General features: G+C 42.7%; 1 protein-coding gene across 1 annotated transcript in view; it reads right to left on the reverse strand.

Moving 5' to 3' along the window:
• Positions 1-460: 460 nt before the first annotated feature.
• Positions 461-18229, reverse strand: part of NOS2 (nitric oxide synthase 2) — a 76776-nt gene continuing 59007 nt past the window's right edge. The window contains exons 21-28 of the mRNA XM_078679357.1: positions 14349-14530; positions 11904-12067; positions 10507-10717; positions 9395-9482; positions 7482-7603; positions 6607-6755; positions 5920-6114; positions 461-2900 (exon numbers count right to left, since the gene is read on the reverse strand). Of these exons, the coding sequence (XP_078535483.1) occupies positions 2832-2900; positions 5920-6114; positions 6607-6755; positions 7482-7603; positions 9395-9482; positions 10507-10717; positions 11904-12067; positions 14349-14530 (1180 nt within the window). The 3' untranslated portion in view covers positions 461-2831. The remainder of the gene's footprint in view (positions 2901-5919; positions 6115-6606; positions 6756-7481; positions 7604-9394; positions 9483-10506; positions 10718-11903; positions 12068-14348; positions 14531-18229) is intronic.

The raw sequence follows: 18229 nt of genomic DNA on the forward strand, positions 1-18229 counted from the left end.
TGCCTATTAGTTTGCAAGGAATACTAGCTGTGCAAATCTGACCTGCTTTCCTGTTGGGTATGAATGGGTTAATAGGATTACTGCTAAGATTTATTTGGTTAGGACAGGAGTGAGAATAGTATTAGGATTTATGTTTTCTGGCTTGATTTCTACTTTTGGAAAGTTTGGCATCCCACAACAAGCATTGTCATTGCACTGAGACCTCTCACCTATCGCAACTGAAGTTGATGTGCTGATTTGCAGTGATTTTCAGTGCAACAGATGTGTAGAGAAAGTACCCTTCGAATGACTGCATACGAGTGATAATAGTACCATTGGAAGCAATTATGAGTTCTCGGATAAGCCTGAAGAGAAAATGGAGTGTGAATGGCACCAACTCAGTCTGAGTTTTTTTAATGTCTTCAATCTGTAATCAGGATAACTTCTGAAAGCAGGATTCAACATGATGACCATCCTTTTGAGATGTAGAAATTTGATAAGCTAAATTTCAACTGTTGCAAGTGATATACAATTTATCCAAAGTTATTATGCTCGCCCATTTCTAAATTACCAACAATAAGATAGCAATTACATACAACACATACAGTTAACACTTTCGTAATTGTTTTTAAATATATTTATTTAATTCCATTCATGGTATAATTAAATCCTTCAACTAACAGTACAGGAAGACATGTACCAAATTATTGATAGTGTTGCAGTGAAGCACATTACAAGAAATTGTACATTTCGTGATCCATGACGGGAGGATGTTTTGGATTGATCCAGATCTGTCTCATTGATATAGAATAATTTATTTGTTCTTCTCAAGTATTTTGGCTCATGATGAATGCACTGGTTTCAAATGGTCCGTGCAGGTAACACAGCACGTTTCAGCATCCCTGAGAGGAACAAAGTGAAGTTGACTACAAGAGACTCATACCTATCTCTTCTCTTTGACATAGCCTCCTTTTAAGCAGTTCAGGATCTGTATTACAAGGGTTGTGAGCTGCCCGGGCTTAATGAAAGAAAGCAAGTGGTGCAAACGGTGTCAGATGGTGCTGTACATGAATATCAACGAAGACAAAAAAAATCCAGCAATCCGCTGTTCTTGTGAGATGGTGATGTGTGGACGCCTTCCAAGCAGCACTGAGAACTAACTCAGAAAGAGTGTCTTCCAGCAAGTCGTTTAACGCCAGGTTGCAGTGTTACTGGACCAGCCAGTATCCCACACCTATCAAGGCTTATACTCAGTCGGGCACTGTACAGCGCATACATATTCAAGTTATCTAATAACAAACAAACATAATTCTTTCCAAAAGTGAAAATGAAAAGGCTGTAGAAGGTGAAATATATATTTCCAATGGATAATTCAATGCCTATCCTAGATTGTGTTTTTGTTGGAAATCTTTCGACCACTTATAAATTAGGTAATCTGTAGTGTCTGTTTCTGATAGGACCTCTCGAGGATGAAATGTAGTGTTACAGGAGGGTGTTGGTGTTTCAACAGTAGTACAATGACTGTTGTAGTAGAAACATAATCCAATATTGCCCTACAAATTAAAGTCATGTGTAGCATACAATCCGTTTTAGTACACATTCAAACAATGCAAAATTCACACTATTATTATATTTTTTAGATTTGCACCTTGGGAAATTTTAAAGAAAAATCGAAGGAAGTCTATTCTTAGGAGTTGGTGGCTAAGGTACAGGGACTTGCCTGCTGGAAAATCCAATTTGACTATTCATCTGGGCGTTGTTCTCCAAAAGTGCTAGAGTCAGAATGGGAGCTCTCTCTCACTAACCTGAGAGAGAGCTCTTCTATGATTAGTCAATGAATGGGGGTGTCTTATTGAATGCTGCAGATCCTGAGTCAACCAATCTTTGAGCTTTAGTTTTAATACTAGAAAAAGCATAAACCTTTGCAAAAATAGGAGTTAAGAAGTGAGAGACTCCGTAGATTGGAGAATGTTACAAAAAGTATTAATGTTCTTTCTGTAGAAGTCTACATGGCCTCCTGAGTAGTAATCAATTGAATGGTGGCCAGTTATTTTCCCTTGAAAAACTCACACCTTCTTCCTTTAGCCAGCCAGATTCGACTCTTATTTAAGATTTTCTCCTCTGCCTTACTATGGACTACCATTTTTTCCGAAAAGTCAGAGTACTCTATCATGGTGGGATTTTTGATTTTCTCTACTAAAAAACGAGTTACAAAACCCAAAAAAACAAGAGGACAATTGTGCTATTTGTATCAGATACGTACATGAAAATGAAGTATTTCTGCACTTAAGTCTGGAGATTAAAGGCACAGTAAATGTGTGGTGGACAAATCATGAAATGATGTATGGACGTGTCGGTATGACCGCCAGTTGTAAGGTTTCACGTAGTGCATTTCCAATGTTTGTATGAGTGTGTCTGAGAGCATTGCTACCAAAGAAAACGAGCAGAGAGAACATAAGGAAATGTGCAAATATACCTCGGGATAATGTATAATTTAACAAAAAATATAAATACATTCATTACAATTTGAAGTAACCAATATTACCTACATTACAATAAGGAATCTATTTAAATACATGTTTAACTCTACAGTACATTGTGTATGCTTTTAACACACTTTTGTTTAGTTTAACTCCTTTTGTCATAAGATTAACTCACAATAAATAGAATGATTGTACTTTCAGCCCTTCATCAGCAGTAAATAAAGATATATAATATATATTTATATATGTACATATAAAAATAGATTTATAATACAAAGATTCCATAAAAAGCTATGTACATGTGCCAGTAATGGACAAATGTCCTAAATGTTTTTCAGAAGGGTGCCGATACGGCATGGTGGGCATTGTCTAATGCTTGTTACTTTCTTCAGTTCGAATTGCCGCTCCAAAAATGTCTTCATGATACCGCAACTGGCTCTGCAAATTCAAAAGACGAAATTATTGTTTTGATCAGCTGTGGTGACTGCTTTTCAAATTATTGTTGATTACTGCTGGAAAAAATCTAATGTTGAAAGGAACATATCCACACCACCTTTCTTTCGGAACTGTTTCCTATTTCTATGTTTATGAACTTTTATCTATATTTACAAAAAAATTTCAATTCTTTCAGGCCATGTAGTTCTTATATGGTACTTTTTGCAGTACCGCTATACTAAAATAGCCCTGGATAATATTACCATTTTCTCTATTTGACTGAAAAATTAGATCAAAAACACCTTTAGTTTAAATAATTTGGCTAAACATTGATCTGAAAAAACATAATGGTTCACTACAAACCTATGCAATTTTGTTAAATAACAAACCTAAATTACATGCCGATTAAGAACACTAACCAAACCTATTTCGGCCTGCAGACAATAACAGCTGTTAATTCCTTTCCCCGCAATAATGTGGAGTTGGTAAGCAAACAATATATTATTCTGTGCAAATCCTCTACCTTGCCACTCCCACGTCCACCAGAGACGTTTTAAGACATTGAAAAAGTGGGCAGCTTCCAAGACCCCCGTGGGAAAGTGAACTTCCTCTCTATCTCAGATCAGTTTATTCCTTCATCTTCTACCTTTTAGTGGATCCCAAACTTTTTAGAACCACAAGATGGTTACATAATTCACTTTAAAAACTTCTCTCACTTTGCAATTGGAGAAAGAAAAGTAAACACCAATCCAATGTGTAGCAATTTGTCAGAAGACATAAAGACTGTCATCCGACCCCTGTCTTTGAAGTTCCAAATGTGAAAGATAAACACAGAATTAAAGGCATCTTTATTTATTGCTAGAAGATTTGCGACCAGACAAAAATCGGCGGCCGACCCACAGTTTGGGAAACACTGGGGAAAAAATTCTATTTTTTCCTAATTGTCGATGGTTGTAAGTGCTTACATTCTCCATAACCTAAGGAAAGGGATGGATGGTCGAGCCGAGTGCGCTAGACCAACTTGTGCTTGAAGGGTTGGAGCTGCGGCGCTGAAACAGTATTAAGGAATCATTTATTGCTTCTCCCACGGTCTGCTAGATTCACCATTGGTTGAGGGAGGGTAGGGTGGCAATAAGTCAGCAGAGCACACCCAGTGCTCAATTTGAGCCAGTGGTTTCCCGGTGGGGGACCACCTGCACTCATTATTGGGGGACATCACATATTTTACTCTCCTCAGATATTTACGGAGAAAGAGAAAGACGGAAAAACTGTAACAAAGGAGAGAAAGACGGAACCTGCAAGAGCGAGATAAAGGAGCTGAGTCCGTTCGGTAGAGGCTCGAGGTGGATTCGAGACTACGCATCCTTGGGTTTGAGTGCGCCAACATTTAATTGAAGCGCCCATGGGCTTCTGAGCAGAGCTTTGGGCACCTGCACTCATCTTTTTACAAATTAAGCACTGAGTAAACCAGAGGTTAAGAAGATAGCGGGTAGCCACAATACCCCCTTCTCAGGCCTATAATGTTATACATTCTGATTGGCTGCCAGCTCCCAACATTCTAATCATGGTGCTAATCGATGTTTGAGCTTGGCCTTCTCATATGGGGCTGTTCAGGCGCTTCTCAATGTCTGCCCAGAAAACCTAGCCTACAACAGCATGACCTAGTGACATTGTTTGTTCAGTTAAAAGACAGCAAACAGTATATAGAGGCAAGTTTTCTTTAAATTGATGGAATAGTTGAGGTTTCCATGTAATGACCCATTATGCATTTGATAGCAAAATCCCAGGTGGCCATTATCAACAATATGCCTGTTATTAGTTTACTTAGTTTTACAAATAATTGTCACTCTTGAGAGGTGTTCTAGAGTGTCTCATAGGGGGAGTGTCCAGGGGAAATACCCAGACGCTGCAATATTATCTCAGTTATGAAATGTTGTTTTAGTCCAGTTTTTGGAGATTTTAGCTCATTAATGGACAATAATTTGAGGCAATAACATCACAAGATTTTCCGTATTATGAGCCTGTGCTTACCACTAGCTCTTTGCTAGCTTTGGATGATTTTTCTGACCTTGTGATATTACCAGATTACTACAAATAAACAGAGCAGTAGAAACATGCAGTAATTCAATTGAATCACAATTTCCACATTTCACAACTAAATTGAGAGCTTCAGATTCACATGCTGGCTTTTATGGCTTTAAAGGCAGGGCGCTCATTTCAAACAGCTTTTGTTACGATAGTGATTGGATGCCTAGCCTTCCAACATTAGTGTGTGTCACAGCACCTCCATTGTTCTGTATAAAAAATGACTGCCTACCAAGTCTCAAGCGATTATGGCAGCCCTGGTGCACGCACGCATGTGGCGTACAAATGAGCAGCCATCTTTACACAATGCATGCGCTGGTTGAGACCTACGCTTGGATTTGTATTATGATTGGTTGTAAACCTTGAAGAAATATAATCATTAGATTTCAGTGTTATAGATACTAGCATTATGTAGTTACCACTCTCTTATCTTATTACATATAGTGCTCCACACTCTAAACAGGACCCCAGTTGATGTTCAATTTATTGTTGGGTCCTGATCCTGATGTCTTGTGTTATAATGTAAGTTTCTAATTCTATGGAATGTGAGTGTTATTGCCCATAACTTTCATTGATAAGAACATAGTATAGTGAAAGGGGACAGCACTGATGCAGGAGAAAAAGAAAGGGGTTGTGGGTAATTTCAACCATTAGTCAATGTCAAACCTTAGTCACCATCTCAGGCTGCAAGGGACTCAATGTACTGACCTCGGAAGGCTGAGAGGCAGAATGGACCTGCCAGGTTAAACACAGGTCACTATAGTGGCTGCTTTACTGAGCTTCTTTACGAGCACAATTATTGGATTGATAAGAATTAGCAAACTGTGGATATCACGTCAAAGGTAAAAATGGGTTTCTGCTCGCTCCCACGATTTCCTATGTAATCATGAACAAGTCAGTAACCACAGTGCAGTGTGTACAGCAGAATGTCTAGTACCTTTAATTTGGAGAAGTAGTCTTCCACCTGCTCTTCTGTGAGCTTCAGCTTCTGACCAATGACTTCCTTCAAGACAGTACCAACTTCCCGCGCCATCCGCACGTCCCCGCAGACGTACAGGTGGCCCTGCTCCTCATTGACGATCCGAAAGACCTCCTCCCGGAGCTGACTTCGTAGAATGTCCTGCACGTAAACCTGAAAGTAAGATATGAGTAGTTAGTCCGGTGTTTTGTGGTATAGCAGGTGTGGGTAATGTAACTACCTGTCCTGATTTGCCATTACTGCCATTACTGCGCCGGCCTAGAGACTCACCCATCCCAGAGTAGGCCACACTGGTGGGGCCTTCTGCTTGTTTCGTGAATAGTCACGGTGTTAGGTCATCAAGGCTGGGTGTAAAAGAGAGGGGGGCCAGGCCTGGTGGTACACGTACTCATCATTCATTTAACAGATCTATTTTATGTAGTCAATGGTGATCCTGACATTTTGACATTTACAATGGATCAATACTGGCCAACACTCATGTTCTTATTTGCATTCTTATGATTATGTTACAAATACACAGTGCGCATGCTCCTTGCACACTCGCTGCCCTGTTACTGAGGCTCAGATGACCCCATACCTCTAGATTCCTGGCCCTTCTACTGCTATAAGCCCCCCTTGTAGGTGGTAGTGAGGAGCCAGTCTTACTTTAGGTGTCCCAGGCTCCCTGGAGTACGCGGTGTACACTGCCTTCAGTACGCCCTTCCGTCTCATGTCCTCGGTCTCGTCTTTGTAGAGGTGATCCAGCCCCGCCTGGCGGCATCCGAACACCAGGACCATTCCTTGCGCCTTAACACCTGCAATGGGGAAGTACACTCTCAGTGATGGAGCAGTTTCACATTTGACATATCTGGTACAATGCCCCCCTCGCAGAAACAGGTGTTCACACTCATACATCAGTTGGGTTCTTGATTATGGCCGGAAATTAGCTAAAGGACTATTTCTATGGATTTAATTGCTGTAAATCTGAATGTTTATACGGTTATTGGATGGCATCTCACTTGATCCATGCCATCAATGAAAAATGTTCTGAAGAAGAGAACGTCTGCCATTGACTCTCAACAAATAAAGTGCTGCCTTTGTGCTGGAAATAATGTACAAGAGGTTGGTTTATTAATATTGTCTAGCGCATAGCCTGGCATCCCCCTGCAAGCTGGTGTAAACTCGACGCACTATTAGGGGGCCACCAGTGCCATATATGGAGAATAGTTTGGAAAAAGACAACTTAAACCTCCAAATTGTACACTTTTGAGTATCTTCTATAAATGCTTGGATTGCTAGTTTGTGCCAAAGGTTGTGAGATACTTATCACAGTCACTAGTGAATACTGTGGCTCGTGGGACAGTTATCACAGTCACACACGAATACTGTAGATTACGCTTACCAGTGTCCGATTCGACTAGATTCTGAGTGAGAAAGAAGACATCTTATACTGTAAATGGAAGTCCTAATGAAAAGACAATCACACTCTCCTCATGTGAGGCCACAGCTGACTCAAACCAATTGCAGGGCTTCTAGGATACCTTTTGTTTGCAGGTCGCAGAGGCGCTGCTGCCAGAAGCTCCGGTATGGGGAGATTCCGGTTCCTGGGCCAATCAGCAAGCACGGTTGCGATGGATCCTCTGGAAGCTGAAAAGTGCTGCAACTGCAAGAAAAAGAGTATCTGTAAGTGTACTGACATTACCTGTCTAGCTGCTTTTTTCCTGTGAAGGCAGTTTAAGACGGTATTTAGAGTTGGACTATTATAGCACTATTCTACCCCTCTGATGGCCACAGTTGGTAGGGTCTCACTCAGTCCTAACTAGGCCTGGGTGGTAAATTCCGTTCCGCTCTTGGAATTTGCAGGATTTGGGTAATTTCGCATTCCGCGGAGAACACGGCATTGCCCAAAATTCCGCGATCTGCGGCTTCGTGGAATTTTTTGCTTGTTCGCGCCATCAAAAAGCTTGTTCATGAGATATTTCCCCTCAAGCACGCAAACAGTGTTCGCAAACAGGTAAAAAGCATCGTGAACGGGCTGAACAAGCAATACTGCATGTTCGCAGAGATTTTTTACCATTTCGCGGAGCTTTGCATAGTGCGACTACGCAATTTCCGCCCACCCCTAGTCCTAACACAAAAAACTCAAAATCGACTGCAAACACCTGCCACTGTTGAGTCCATATTCACTTTAGCTGATTGACCATAGTGAAAAATACCTAACTGATGACAGTCACAAACTGGATATGATCTACAGAACTTTACAATTTGTAAAGCAATTGCAGAGTGAGGAGTTACTGGTGCCTGAACAGTGCTAAGTTCAAATGTTAGGGTGCTATGATCCAGCTTTGACCACATCAGTCACCAAGCTTATGTGCATAAAACCAAGACCCAAATGAGAACATCAAAGCCCAGTAGGTGTAAGATTTCAGCCAGCAAACTGAAAATGGTGGGAATCACCAAGATTGTTTTCTGTAAAGTTACTAGCACCTTTGAGTCCTTTTTACTCCATCAGTGCCTCTTGCCTGTATCTCATCATTGTCTGAGATCAAATGTTCTTGGCAGGTTGGTTTACAGCAAGGATTTGTACTTGAGCCGCCTAACCACAACCTATTGTCCGAGCTGCTGTTTTCCCAGAGCGCAGCAGCACGCCTGATTACCAAGAGCAGACGGTGTGACCATATAGCAACTCTCTTGGCTCAACCCTACTTGATACCTATTTGTTTTGGCCTCTGTGCCCAAGGGCTAGAGTTTCTACATTCTGTTCTAGAGTCACTTGTAGAGTTTTAGGTCAGTTTATTACCAAGAAGCCATTGATAATCAAGTATTGAGTAAATAAAATAAATGGAAATTATGGTATTTATGTGTACCAAAGGTAGAAGCCAGTGGGCCTTGTTGCTTTTATTTATATCAAAGAAGAAAGCACAGACCACCTCACCACTGTTCAAAACATTGGTCCTTTCGATTTGTTTATCAAATTCAATATGAAACTTGAATTTAATTATGCTATCCGTGTAAATAAAGAGTGAAAAATTGCGCGCCTTTTATCCCCACCATTTCCTGGAAATAGGGACTAGTGACCTAGCTCTTTAATATAGTATTGCTTGAAAGATGCTTATAAGTGGGTGGCTGTTTAATTCAGGTAGGTTAACTTGTGTATTTCAACCAGATCTTCAAGACCAGTGGTGTCCATTCATTGTATGTAAATGTATGTAATGTGAATATCCTGGACATCTGTAATGGGACTGGCCTTCCTGGGCCTATATTTGGCATCCCTGCTCTGGTCCGGGGGAAGGGGAATGTTGGTTAAAAGCTGAACCATAATTTTTCACCTTGGTCAACAGTTTCTGGTTGGTTCCTTTTCTTTGTAGTTTGACATGTATGTCAAGCAATGAGCACAAGAAGCATAAACACATATAGATAGATGGAGTAGAAGTAGAGACTGTACAGTACATACCTGCGCACAAAGCAGTGGACCGTGTCATTGAGGCTGATGGTATTTAGCCAGGTGCTGCAGACTCCATGATGGAGAGGACCCTTGCCACCTGCAGAAGAGAAGGTCCAGGTGAGACATCACAGAATGTTTACATTTTAAACCCAAGGGGCAATCTAGAGAATGAAGTCACTGGAGGTTTTCAACCCAACCATAGGGCATCAAGCAAAGGGGCATTCCTTGGGCTGTAATGTTTTCGATTGTTAATGATGTAGGATTGCAAGATTCTTATTTTACATTGGATAGCTGCTTTGAATGTCTGGCATGTACAGTTAAAGCAATAATACGTGTGCAAAGAATATGGGTCTCAGCACATGAGACTACTGTGTTTAGAAGGGAGCATCACTGTTTTAGGGCACTCACCCTGTCAGCCTAAGGGACATTACTGCAGCCTTTCAACAAGGTAGTGAAAGGGTCTTTTCATAAGATGCTGCACTCCCAGTCACAGTGGAAAGCTGGAGGAGAGCGGAGATTGGCTGCGGGGAGCTCTCCCTAGGCACAATGGACCATCACGGAGGATGATCGGTTACTCAGGGCTAGAACTAGTTTACATCATGGATGCAGGATGACATTCAGCTAGGTGGGCACCATTTACCAACCAGGAAGTGTCAGTAAATTGTATCTGGATGACAGATCACCAGGAAGTAGAGATGTGCATTGTATAATGTGCATTGTATTCGTCCCATTATCCGGGACCTGGTTGGAAGCTGCTCCACCCTGCTGCTTCTTCTCAGATTCTGGATGTTCTCTCGAGTTGCCCTTAGTATCTAGAGTGGACAGGAGAGCGTCAACCCCCAACCCCATTTTACCCCCTCTCCCCATGGTAAGTGTGCTGCTAGCTCATCACACTGAGCTTTAGTTTGAAGTCAACTAAAATAGGCTTCAGTGCCCCAGCTATAGTCACAAAAGCAACATTTAAAATCACTTTAACGCTACTCAGTACAGATGTTTGTCATCAAAAATGATCGCTCGTAACCTGAAGTCTGTGTATGTGGTTCTTATAATCTTGTTCTGGGGACATTTACATTCAATGCTCTTTATAAAAAGTCAGACATACTGAAAGACGTTCTACGCACCTTGTGTTCTGTAGTTGACCACGCCGACTGTCAAGTGGATCTCGCCAGGCACCAAGTCCCGCGAGGAGCTGATGGAGTAGTACCTGGCCTTGAGTGTAGGTAGTTGAGTGAGCAGGAAAATCGCTGGTACACTGATGGATGGGAACTCTTCCAAGACCTCTGCAATGCTTGGATAGTTGAAGCGTTTCCATTCGTTGTACTCTTCTAAACTCTGCAACCAAAGAGTCCCAAAGAAACATGGCGTCACATACTGCTATTCGTCTCTTCTCACCAGCATGCTTCCATAAATGGTCATAAACAGAGATCTACAGGTCACCAATGTGTATTGTAAACAGACATTGGTTAATTCATTTCTGGAAGTAGTGGAACAGTGGCTACTTTGCCTTTCAAGGGCCTGGACCTCAGCTTGTACACGTGCAGTATTCTGTAGGATCAGTTTTCCTTTCCTCCTTACTTCTGATCTTTACTGCATGAGCTACCAGTAACCCATAGTGTTGGTGCCATTCCTTCAGATCAGTCTGGTCACAGTGTGATTGGAGGAGTATAATTTTTTGTGGCACAGGTTGAACAGTGGCTAAGCTATCAAGCTATCGTACGGTAGACGCATCCAACAGGCGTTCAAGGAATCAGTGAGGCTTTACTAGTTGTAGTCTTATACGAATAGATGCCACTTAGGGCTTGGCAGAGGTAGAAGTTCATACCAGTGGCTTATCATTTAGTAGGCCTGACAATGCACTGGCTACCTCAGGTTATAGGAGCCATGAATGTAGCTACAGCATAGTAAGAGGTTCTCAGAGCCCTGTTTACTTTTTGTAGTTTCAAGTCCTAGCTATCCCTTTAGCCCTTACAATTATATAAAAGGCAGTTGAAAGTTTAAGTTAGGTCAAAGGATCATTGGGGTTCAAAGGTGCGTGATGTCTCTACTGCTATCCCTGGGATTTTTGTTAATTGATGCCTCTGCCAATCGCAAGGCTGCTTTATAGCCTGATGGCATGCATAGGCAGTGGTCTGGTTCTGTGCTTCACATATTATGTTATGTTGCGTTATGTTATGCAGATTTGTAGAACGCTCTGTCACCAGGGAGGGTATCCTGGCATTGACCAGGTGGGAGTCTAGCCACAACTAGGGCCTAGTGAGACCGCTCGAAAAGCCAGGACTTCAGCTTCTTGCAGAATTTAAGAAGTGAGGAGGAGGCTCTTATTATTATTTATTTATTTCATTTATAGAGCGTGCTGTCACCTAGCAGGCATCCTGGCGCTGGCGACAGCGCGCTCTATAAATGAAATATAATAAATGTGCTGTGTAAAGTGATGGCATATCCACCCAACCTGAACAGGTCACACTCAATTACTGTAGTCTTCTGCCCATCACACCAGAAAGTAGTAGAAAGTACTCACATGGCTCAAGGATGCAAGTCTAGTCCGGTCTTTTTCTTGTGTTGCCAGCAGGCTGAGTTTCTTTAGGAACAGTTGGGAAGGTGGCGTGGTGATGTCCAGGAAGTACGTCAGTGCCTCGGTTACCGTGCAAGGCGGGATTTTCTGATCTACTGCCCAGTAGTTCCCTGCGTGGTAAGCAAACAGAGATAACATTGACACAGGGAGTAGAATCTTAACAACAGAAATATTGTTTGCTGTGCTGAAATGTCAGTTCTACTATAAAGGTGGTATCTTCTTTGATCGCGGGAGGTGTCAGCAAAACCTACATATACAGCTATTTAATTGTGTTCACCACTATGGCCATGGGAGGACTCTCCTGTTCGCAGAGGTGGCAGCACCAGGTTCTGCAGCAGCTGAGGAACATCCATGTGTATCCAACCCGCAGTGGTACGTGGCTACTACCCCATCACCAATCTCTTTGGAGGTTTAGGCCTCAACTATGATCACTGCGTAATTGCACCGTTGTTTACCTCACCCGATAAATAACGATATCCAGGGAATCTCTATTTATTGCATCCAATAAATAAAGGCCATTAGGAGTTTGGTCCTGAAAATGGGAAGTAACATGCAGATAGATTTTGATGCTACCGTACTAAAATTCGCACCCCAAAACTACAGACTTTTTCCAGTCCCTCTCTGCCCACCTTAGCACCCCTATTTTGTCAGTTGTAATAAGTTTTTTTTTTTTTTTTAGAGTTTTATATAGCACGAACTAGACCCGAAGATATCGGGTATCAGAGTGCTTTACATGGAGCACCAGTTTGGTTACAGATGAACAAATTATTTTTTCTGGTAGGCACGGGGAGATTAAGTGATTTGCCCAGTTTATTTTTGAGTGTGGGAGCTATTGGATTTTTGGCACAGTGCATGTTATACTGTCTCGGGCCCCCTGCACTATGCTGCTTGCTCTCTGTACTGCTGAGAAATCATTGACTGATGCTATATATTAAACACAAAAAAAGAGATGGGAGAAATTATTGCAATACGTCTAACCACTGCCCATCATTCAGGGTGGTATTCTATGCCACCTCAGTTTGGATCCAGCCATGTGCAAATCAGTCTCGGGCCTGCCCCATAGGAACAGTCCAGCCTGAACTGCCAGGTCAGATTTCCTGGAGTGGAACACAAGCAACCCAATCCCAGGTTGGCCCTGTTTGGAGCTCATCAGTGGGGTATAGCTTTGTTCTAGTGCCACAGTGAGCACCGGACCCACATCTGAGCATACCCTTGCCACTTAAGGCAACACATTCATCACACAAAGGTTTATAGGAGGATTGCTTGCAATAAATATAACCAATGTGAAACGCTCGGGTAAGCATTCCATCCCATTGTTCTTTTGCCATCCACGCCACCTCAGTTTAGACCCATCCGTATGCAAATTAGTCTTGACACTGCTTCAACAGCTACAGTCCAGGCAATGGTGGCAAGGACCCAGGTGTAGGTCCTGTGCTCGCTGTCCCAAAGAAACCAATCTACACCTGAGTGAAGAGCCCCAATGAGGCTCTTGGCTTGCTTGTGTTCTGGTTCAAGGAGGATCTGCCTGGCAGTTTGTGCTGGACTCTTCTTGTTGGAACAGGGTCAAGACTGATTTGCATATGGCTGGGTCCAAGCTGAGGAGACATGGTGTGCAAAAGAACAATGGGTTTGAATGCTACCTTGAGAGATTGGCAACTTATTGCAAGCATCCCTGCCAGCGCCTTTTGTATGTTTGACAGATGCATCATATCACCCAGGAAACTTTGTTCATTGGCTGTATGTAAGGCCTAGTTCTGGTACTAGTCCCAAGGGTTGCCTAAGGCCAAAGAACTAAACTCTGAAACCCATCATAGCTTGCTATCAGTGTGCACAGCTGTGCTGCATCACTGAAAGGATTAGGTTATTGTAAACGTTTCAAAAGGCTAAAATAACTTTGGAGGTCGTATGTCTACCCCAGAAAGTACTGTGAATTTCTGTTTTTTATGCTCTGTCCATTTTACCAGCCCAACATGTCCTATGTTTAAATAAAGCTGTGAATATAAAATTAATTTAATTGTATGCTATTGCTGGCTCACATTTTATCTTATCTTCAAACCTGCTACCTCCTCCTGGACTAAGCTTTGACTACTTGGAAAGTCAGTAGTGCAAAGACAATGCTTGAGTATCCAGTTGGGGAGCAGTCATACCACAAGCTCTTGATTTCAAGCAATAAACTGCCTTTCAAGCCAAGGGTACTGCCCAGTAACTTCTGACTATGCCAGGACCTAGGAAAAGGTTCTCCCTTTTGCTCAGTTAAATTAGAGTAGAGGTAGGAATTTACATCCCATCAATGAGACTGTTCATTTGCATCCACTGCTTCTGACCTCCCCCAATCCCTGCAACACCCGCCAACACTATTCAGCCCATCGGCTAGATGGGGGAGAGCCTCACCCTGATCGCTGCGTGTCTCCAGTCTCACGGTCTGATCGCTGGCTGGGGTGTCCTTCAGATGCTTCAGTAGGCGGTTAACAAGTTCTGGCTGGTTGCCGGGGAACACTCCAGCGTGTTCTCCTGGCAGATAGCGAACGTCCTGGTTCTTCCCACAGGAAAGCTTGAGTAGGATTGTGGCACGACTGTATGCAAAGAAACACAAAGCGCAGCAAATGTTTATATACGTCAACAGGATTTCCCTTTGGCTGGAGTGTTGAGTAGCGATGAGGACTTATCTGAAGCTCTTAGGTTTTGTGATGGGCTTTGGAAGTTAATACAGTTTGTTCCACACTTGGCAAGGCATGAGTGCGTATGGCAATGTTACAAAAGCTTTGTCAATTACTATAGGAGCCTCCTAGTTGGAGATATTAAAAAGCTAATTCCTCGTCCTACACAAAGCTATAGTCACACGGTTTTACACTTAGAATAGTTACAAAACTGTGTATGCCCTACAGATTTCTACAAATTGACAACCTGCACATCTTTAGAGAATGATCGTTTGGAGTGTATAAAATCAGAAATTGCGACATTTCCAAAATGTTTTCCAAAAACTGCAAACATTACTCAGTTCCTGTCCTTAAATCCCCTTGGCTGAACACTTTGTAAAATGAGTCCTTTCCCCTTATAGCAGAATTACTGTGATACTCATAACCCCCCACTCAAACATTGCTCCCCTGGGTACCTGGAACTGAATAATTTCAGAGCAGCATCAGAAAATCCACCATGATGAATCTAGACCAGTGCCAAATAATTGAATGATGGACGATTATTTTGATATCTGTTTCAACAGTCCATTGTGTCTTTTACTCTTGATGTACTTGTCTATGTTTATTTTTTGATCAGTCAATTATTTGTACAGCGATCTGACAGCCTTGAATCATCAAAAGAAATTTTTAAAATAGTCAATGATTTTACGAAACCAAGGTTCCTCCTATCGGAAATCCCTCCCTCCCTCACTTTGTGCAATTCGATTGCAGATTATTTTGAATCAAAAATATCAAACCTTACCAAGGATTTTTCTGAACCATTGGCTGCTAAGGCAGTAGAGGACCGAGAAACCCCCTCTGGAGTAGCACAACTCTGTGATTTTCTACCTATTAGTTCAGAAGACTCACGTCAACTGATTTTGTTGACTAAATCTGGTTCTCCCTTTGATCCCTGCCCCCCATGCTGATACATGCCCTGGTAGATACAGTTAACCCTACCATAAATAGCATTATAAATTCATCCCTGTCTTCTGCCATGATTCCATCAGAATGGAAACTGGCGGCAGTAAAGCCACTGCAAAAAAAACCTCTGCCAGATCCCACAACACTCTCCAACCTCCGCCCAATCTCCTTGCTGCCGCTGCTTTTTAAAATGACTGAATCAGTGGTGAACAAACAGCTGACTAAATTCCTGGAGGACGAGGATATCCTGCACCCCAATCAAGCTGGGTTTCGGGCCTCACACTCCACTGAGTCTGCCCTCCTGTACACCGTGGAGACACTGAAGACCGCCATGGATCAAGGGAAGAAGGCCGTCCTTGTCTTGCTTGATCTATCGGCGGCCTTCGATACGGTGTCCCACTCAATATTGATCAGTCGTCTGGTAGCAGCAGGGATAGCGGGTACTGTGTTGGACTGGTTGAAGAACTTCCTTGACCACCGTAGACAGGTCACGGTGTTGGGAGAACACTGCTCCGAGGCAAAAATTATACTAACAGGGGTACCTCAGGGCTCCACTTTGAGCCCGGTACTGTTCAACCTATATATGACCCCCTTGATTGAGCTGATTTCGTCTTTTAACATCAGTACTATTTCTTACGCTGACGATACTCAGCTCATTCTGGTATTAGACAGGGAAAATGGAAAGGCAGAGGAAAATCTAAAAGACTGCCTCACCGCTACCTTTATTTGGATGCGTGAGAACCATCTCAAATGTAACACCGGGAAGACCGAAATTATTCCTTTCGGACCCCAAAATCCCTTTTCCCCTAGTCTTTGGTGGCCATTGGATGTGGAGTCCCCTCCAGATACCATTGCCACGGCCCGGAACCTAGGGATCAGGTTTGACAGTGCCCTATCTTTTAAACAGCAGGCAGGGGCAGTGGCTGGGTCCTGCTTCAACACCATCAGAGGACTTAGAAAGTTTTTTGACTTTCTGCCTCTGACGGCCAGGAAGACGGTGACAGTGGCACTTGTAACATCTCGTTTGGACTACTGTAACAGCCTATATGCAGGACTAAATCGATCTGTCCTGCATAGGCTGCAGGTTGTCCAAAATGCCGCTGCCCGTCTGGTCCTGAAATGGCCGAGGAGGTCATCTGCCTCGGCCGCTCTCAAGGCCCTACACTGGCTACCCATCCACAAACGCATACTGTTCAAAATCCTTGTGATTACCTTCAGAGCTTATCACCAACAAGGACCCAAATACTTTCTCCCTTGGTTTAAACGGTATGCACCTACACGCTCTCTCAGATCAGCCAATATGAATCTATTACAGATCCCCAAATTCAGACTCTCAACAAGAGGAGGCAAATCCCTCGCAACATTGGGTGCGAAAGCCTGGAATAAACTCCCACCCAATTTGCGCCTGATCCCCATTGAGAAAAACTTCCGCAAGGCTCTGAAAACTTGGATTTTCAACCTCTCAGATATGGTCTGTACGACATTGGTTTAGTTAGAGTGTGTTCAGTATGGACAAGACGGATGTTGCGAGCTGACATTTCCGGCCTTCCATTTAGGCTACGGGCTTTAAGCGCCAAGATACTCCTTGGAGTGACAGCCGCGCTATACAAGTGCATAAACATAAACATGTTTGCGCTTGCTAAACATTCTAAATAAATAAAGAATGCATCTGTATGAATTAATGCAACTCAGTCTTAAAAGACCTCGAGTGCCACCTGTGGGAGGAGCATGTTACACACCACATGATAATTCCAGGCATTAGTGGATGCTGCAGACTCTCTCGATTGTTTGGCTGAAGTAGTTTCCTGCTGGGCCCTGGTGTAACCCTAGCACAGAGTTATCAACTTCCGTTTCTATAAAGAAAACAAGCTCCTGTGAATGAAGTCCTCACTATATCTTGGATATTCCCTTGCCCTGGGTCATCTGGCAGCCTGCCTTTAAACCTCTTCCGGTTCAGTAATATCCGATGTCATTTATAGAGCCTGACACTGGATACAATGTTCTAAATCTGACCGGACTTGAGTTTTGGACAGTGCTAAAATGACTTCCAGGCCTTTTAAATGCAGCACAAAAAGTGTTCACCCTTTGCTTAGTCTGCACAGTTTCCTGATTTGATGGAAAGTAAGTAACTGAGTTTTTGTGTTCTAAATGAAGACGTTTTACAATGAAAACAGCTGTGAACTGAAATAGCCCCCTTGAAGACATGATCTATGGATCACTGTGTGCATTTGTAAAACTATGCAGTTGCGAATAGGATCCATAACTATAGAAAAATAAAAAATATACATTATTGCTGATGTGTTCAATTTAGGTCTAAGAAGGTATATCAGATCACTGTTCACTGGAATAGGAAACTGTATTTGATGAAGCAGAGAGGGAACTGTGAGCTCCTCCCCATGAAAAGATCTAATCAGTTTTGGAACTTGACTTTTGGCAGACGTCACACTGTCGTAAGCTTGACTTCTGGCAGACGTCACTCTGTCATAAACTTGACTTTTGGCAGACGTCACACTGTCGTAAGCTTGACTTCTGGCAGACGTCACTCTGTCATAAAGTTGACTTTTGGCAGACGTCACACTGTCGTAAAAAGGGGAGTGTAGCCGCCGACCCAAAAGTCAGGACTGGTGGCTTGCAGGCTTGTGGCACTAATATTAATCAGCAAGAACAACTGTA

This window comes from Lissotriton helveticus, chromosome 3_1 (genome assembly GCF_964261635.1).
Source record: "Lissotriton helveticus chromosome 3_1, aLisHel1.1, whole genome shotgun sequence".
Taxonomy (NCBI): domain Eukaryota; kingdom Metazoa; phylum Chordata; class Amphibia; order Caudata; family Salamandridae; genus Lissotriton; species Lissotriton helveticus.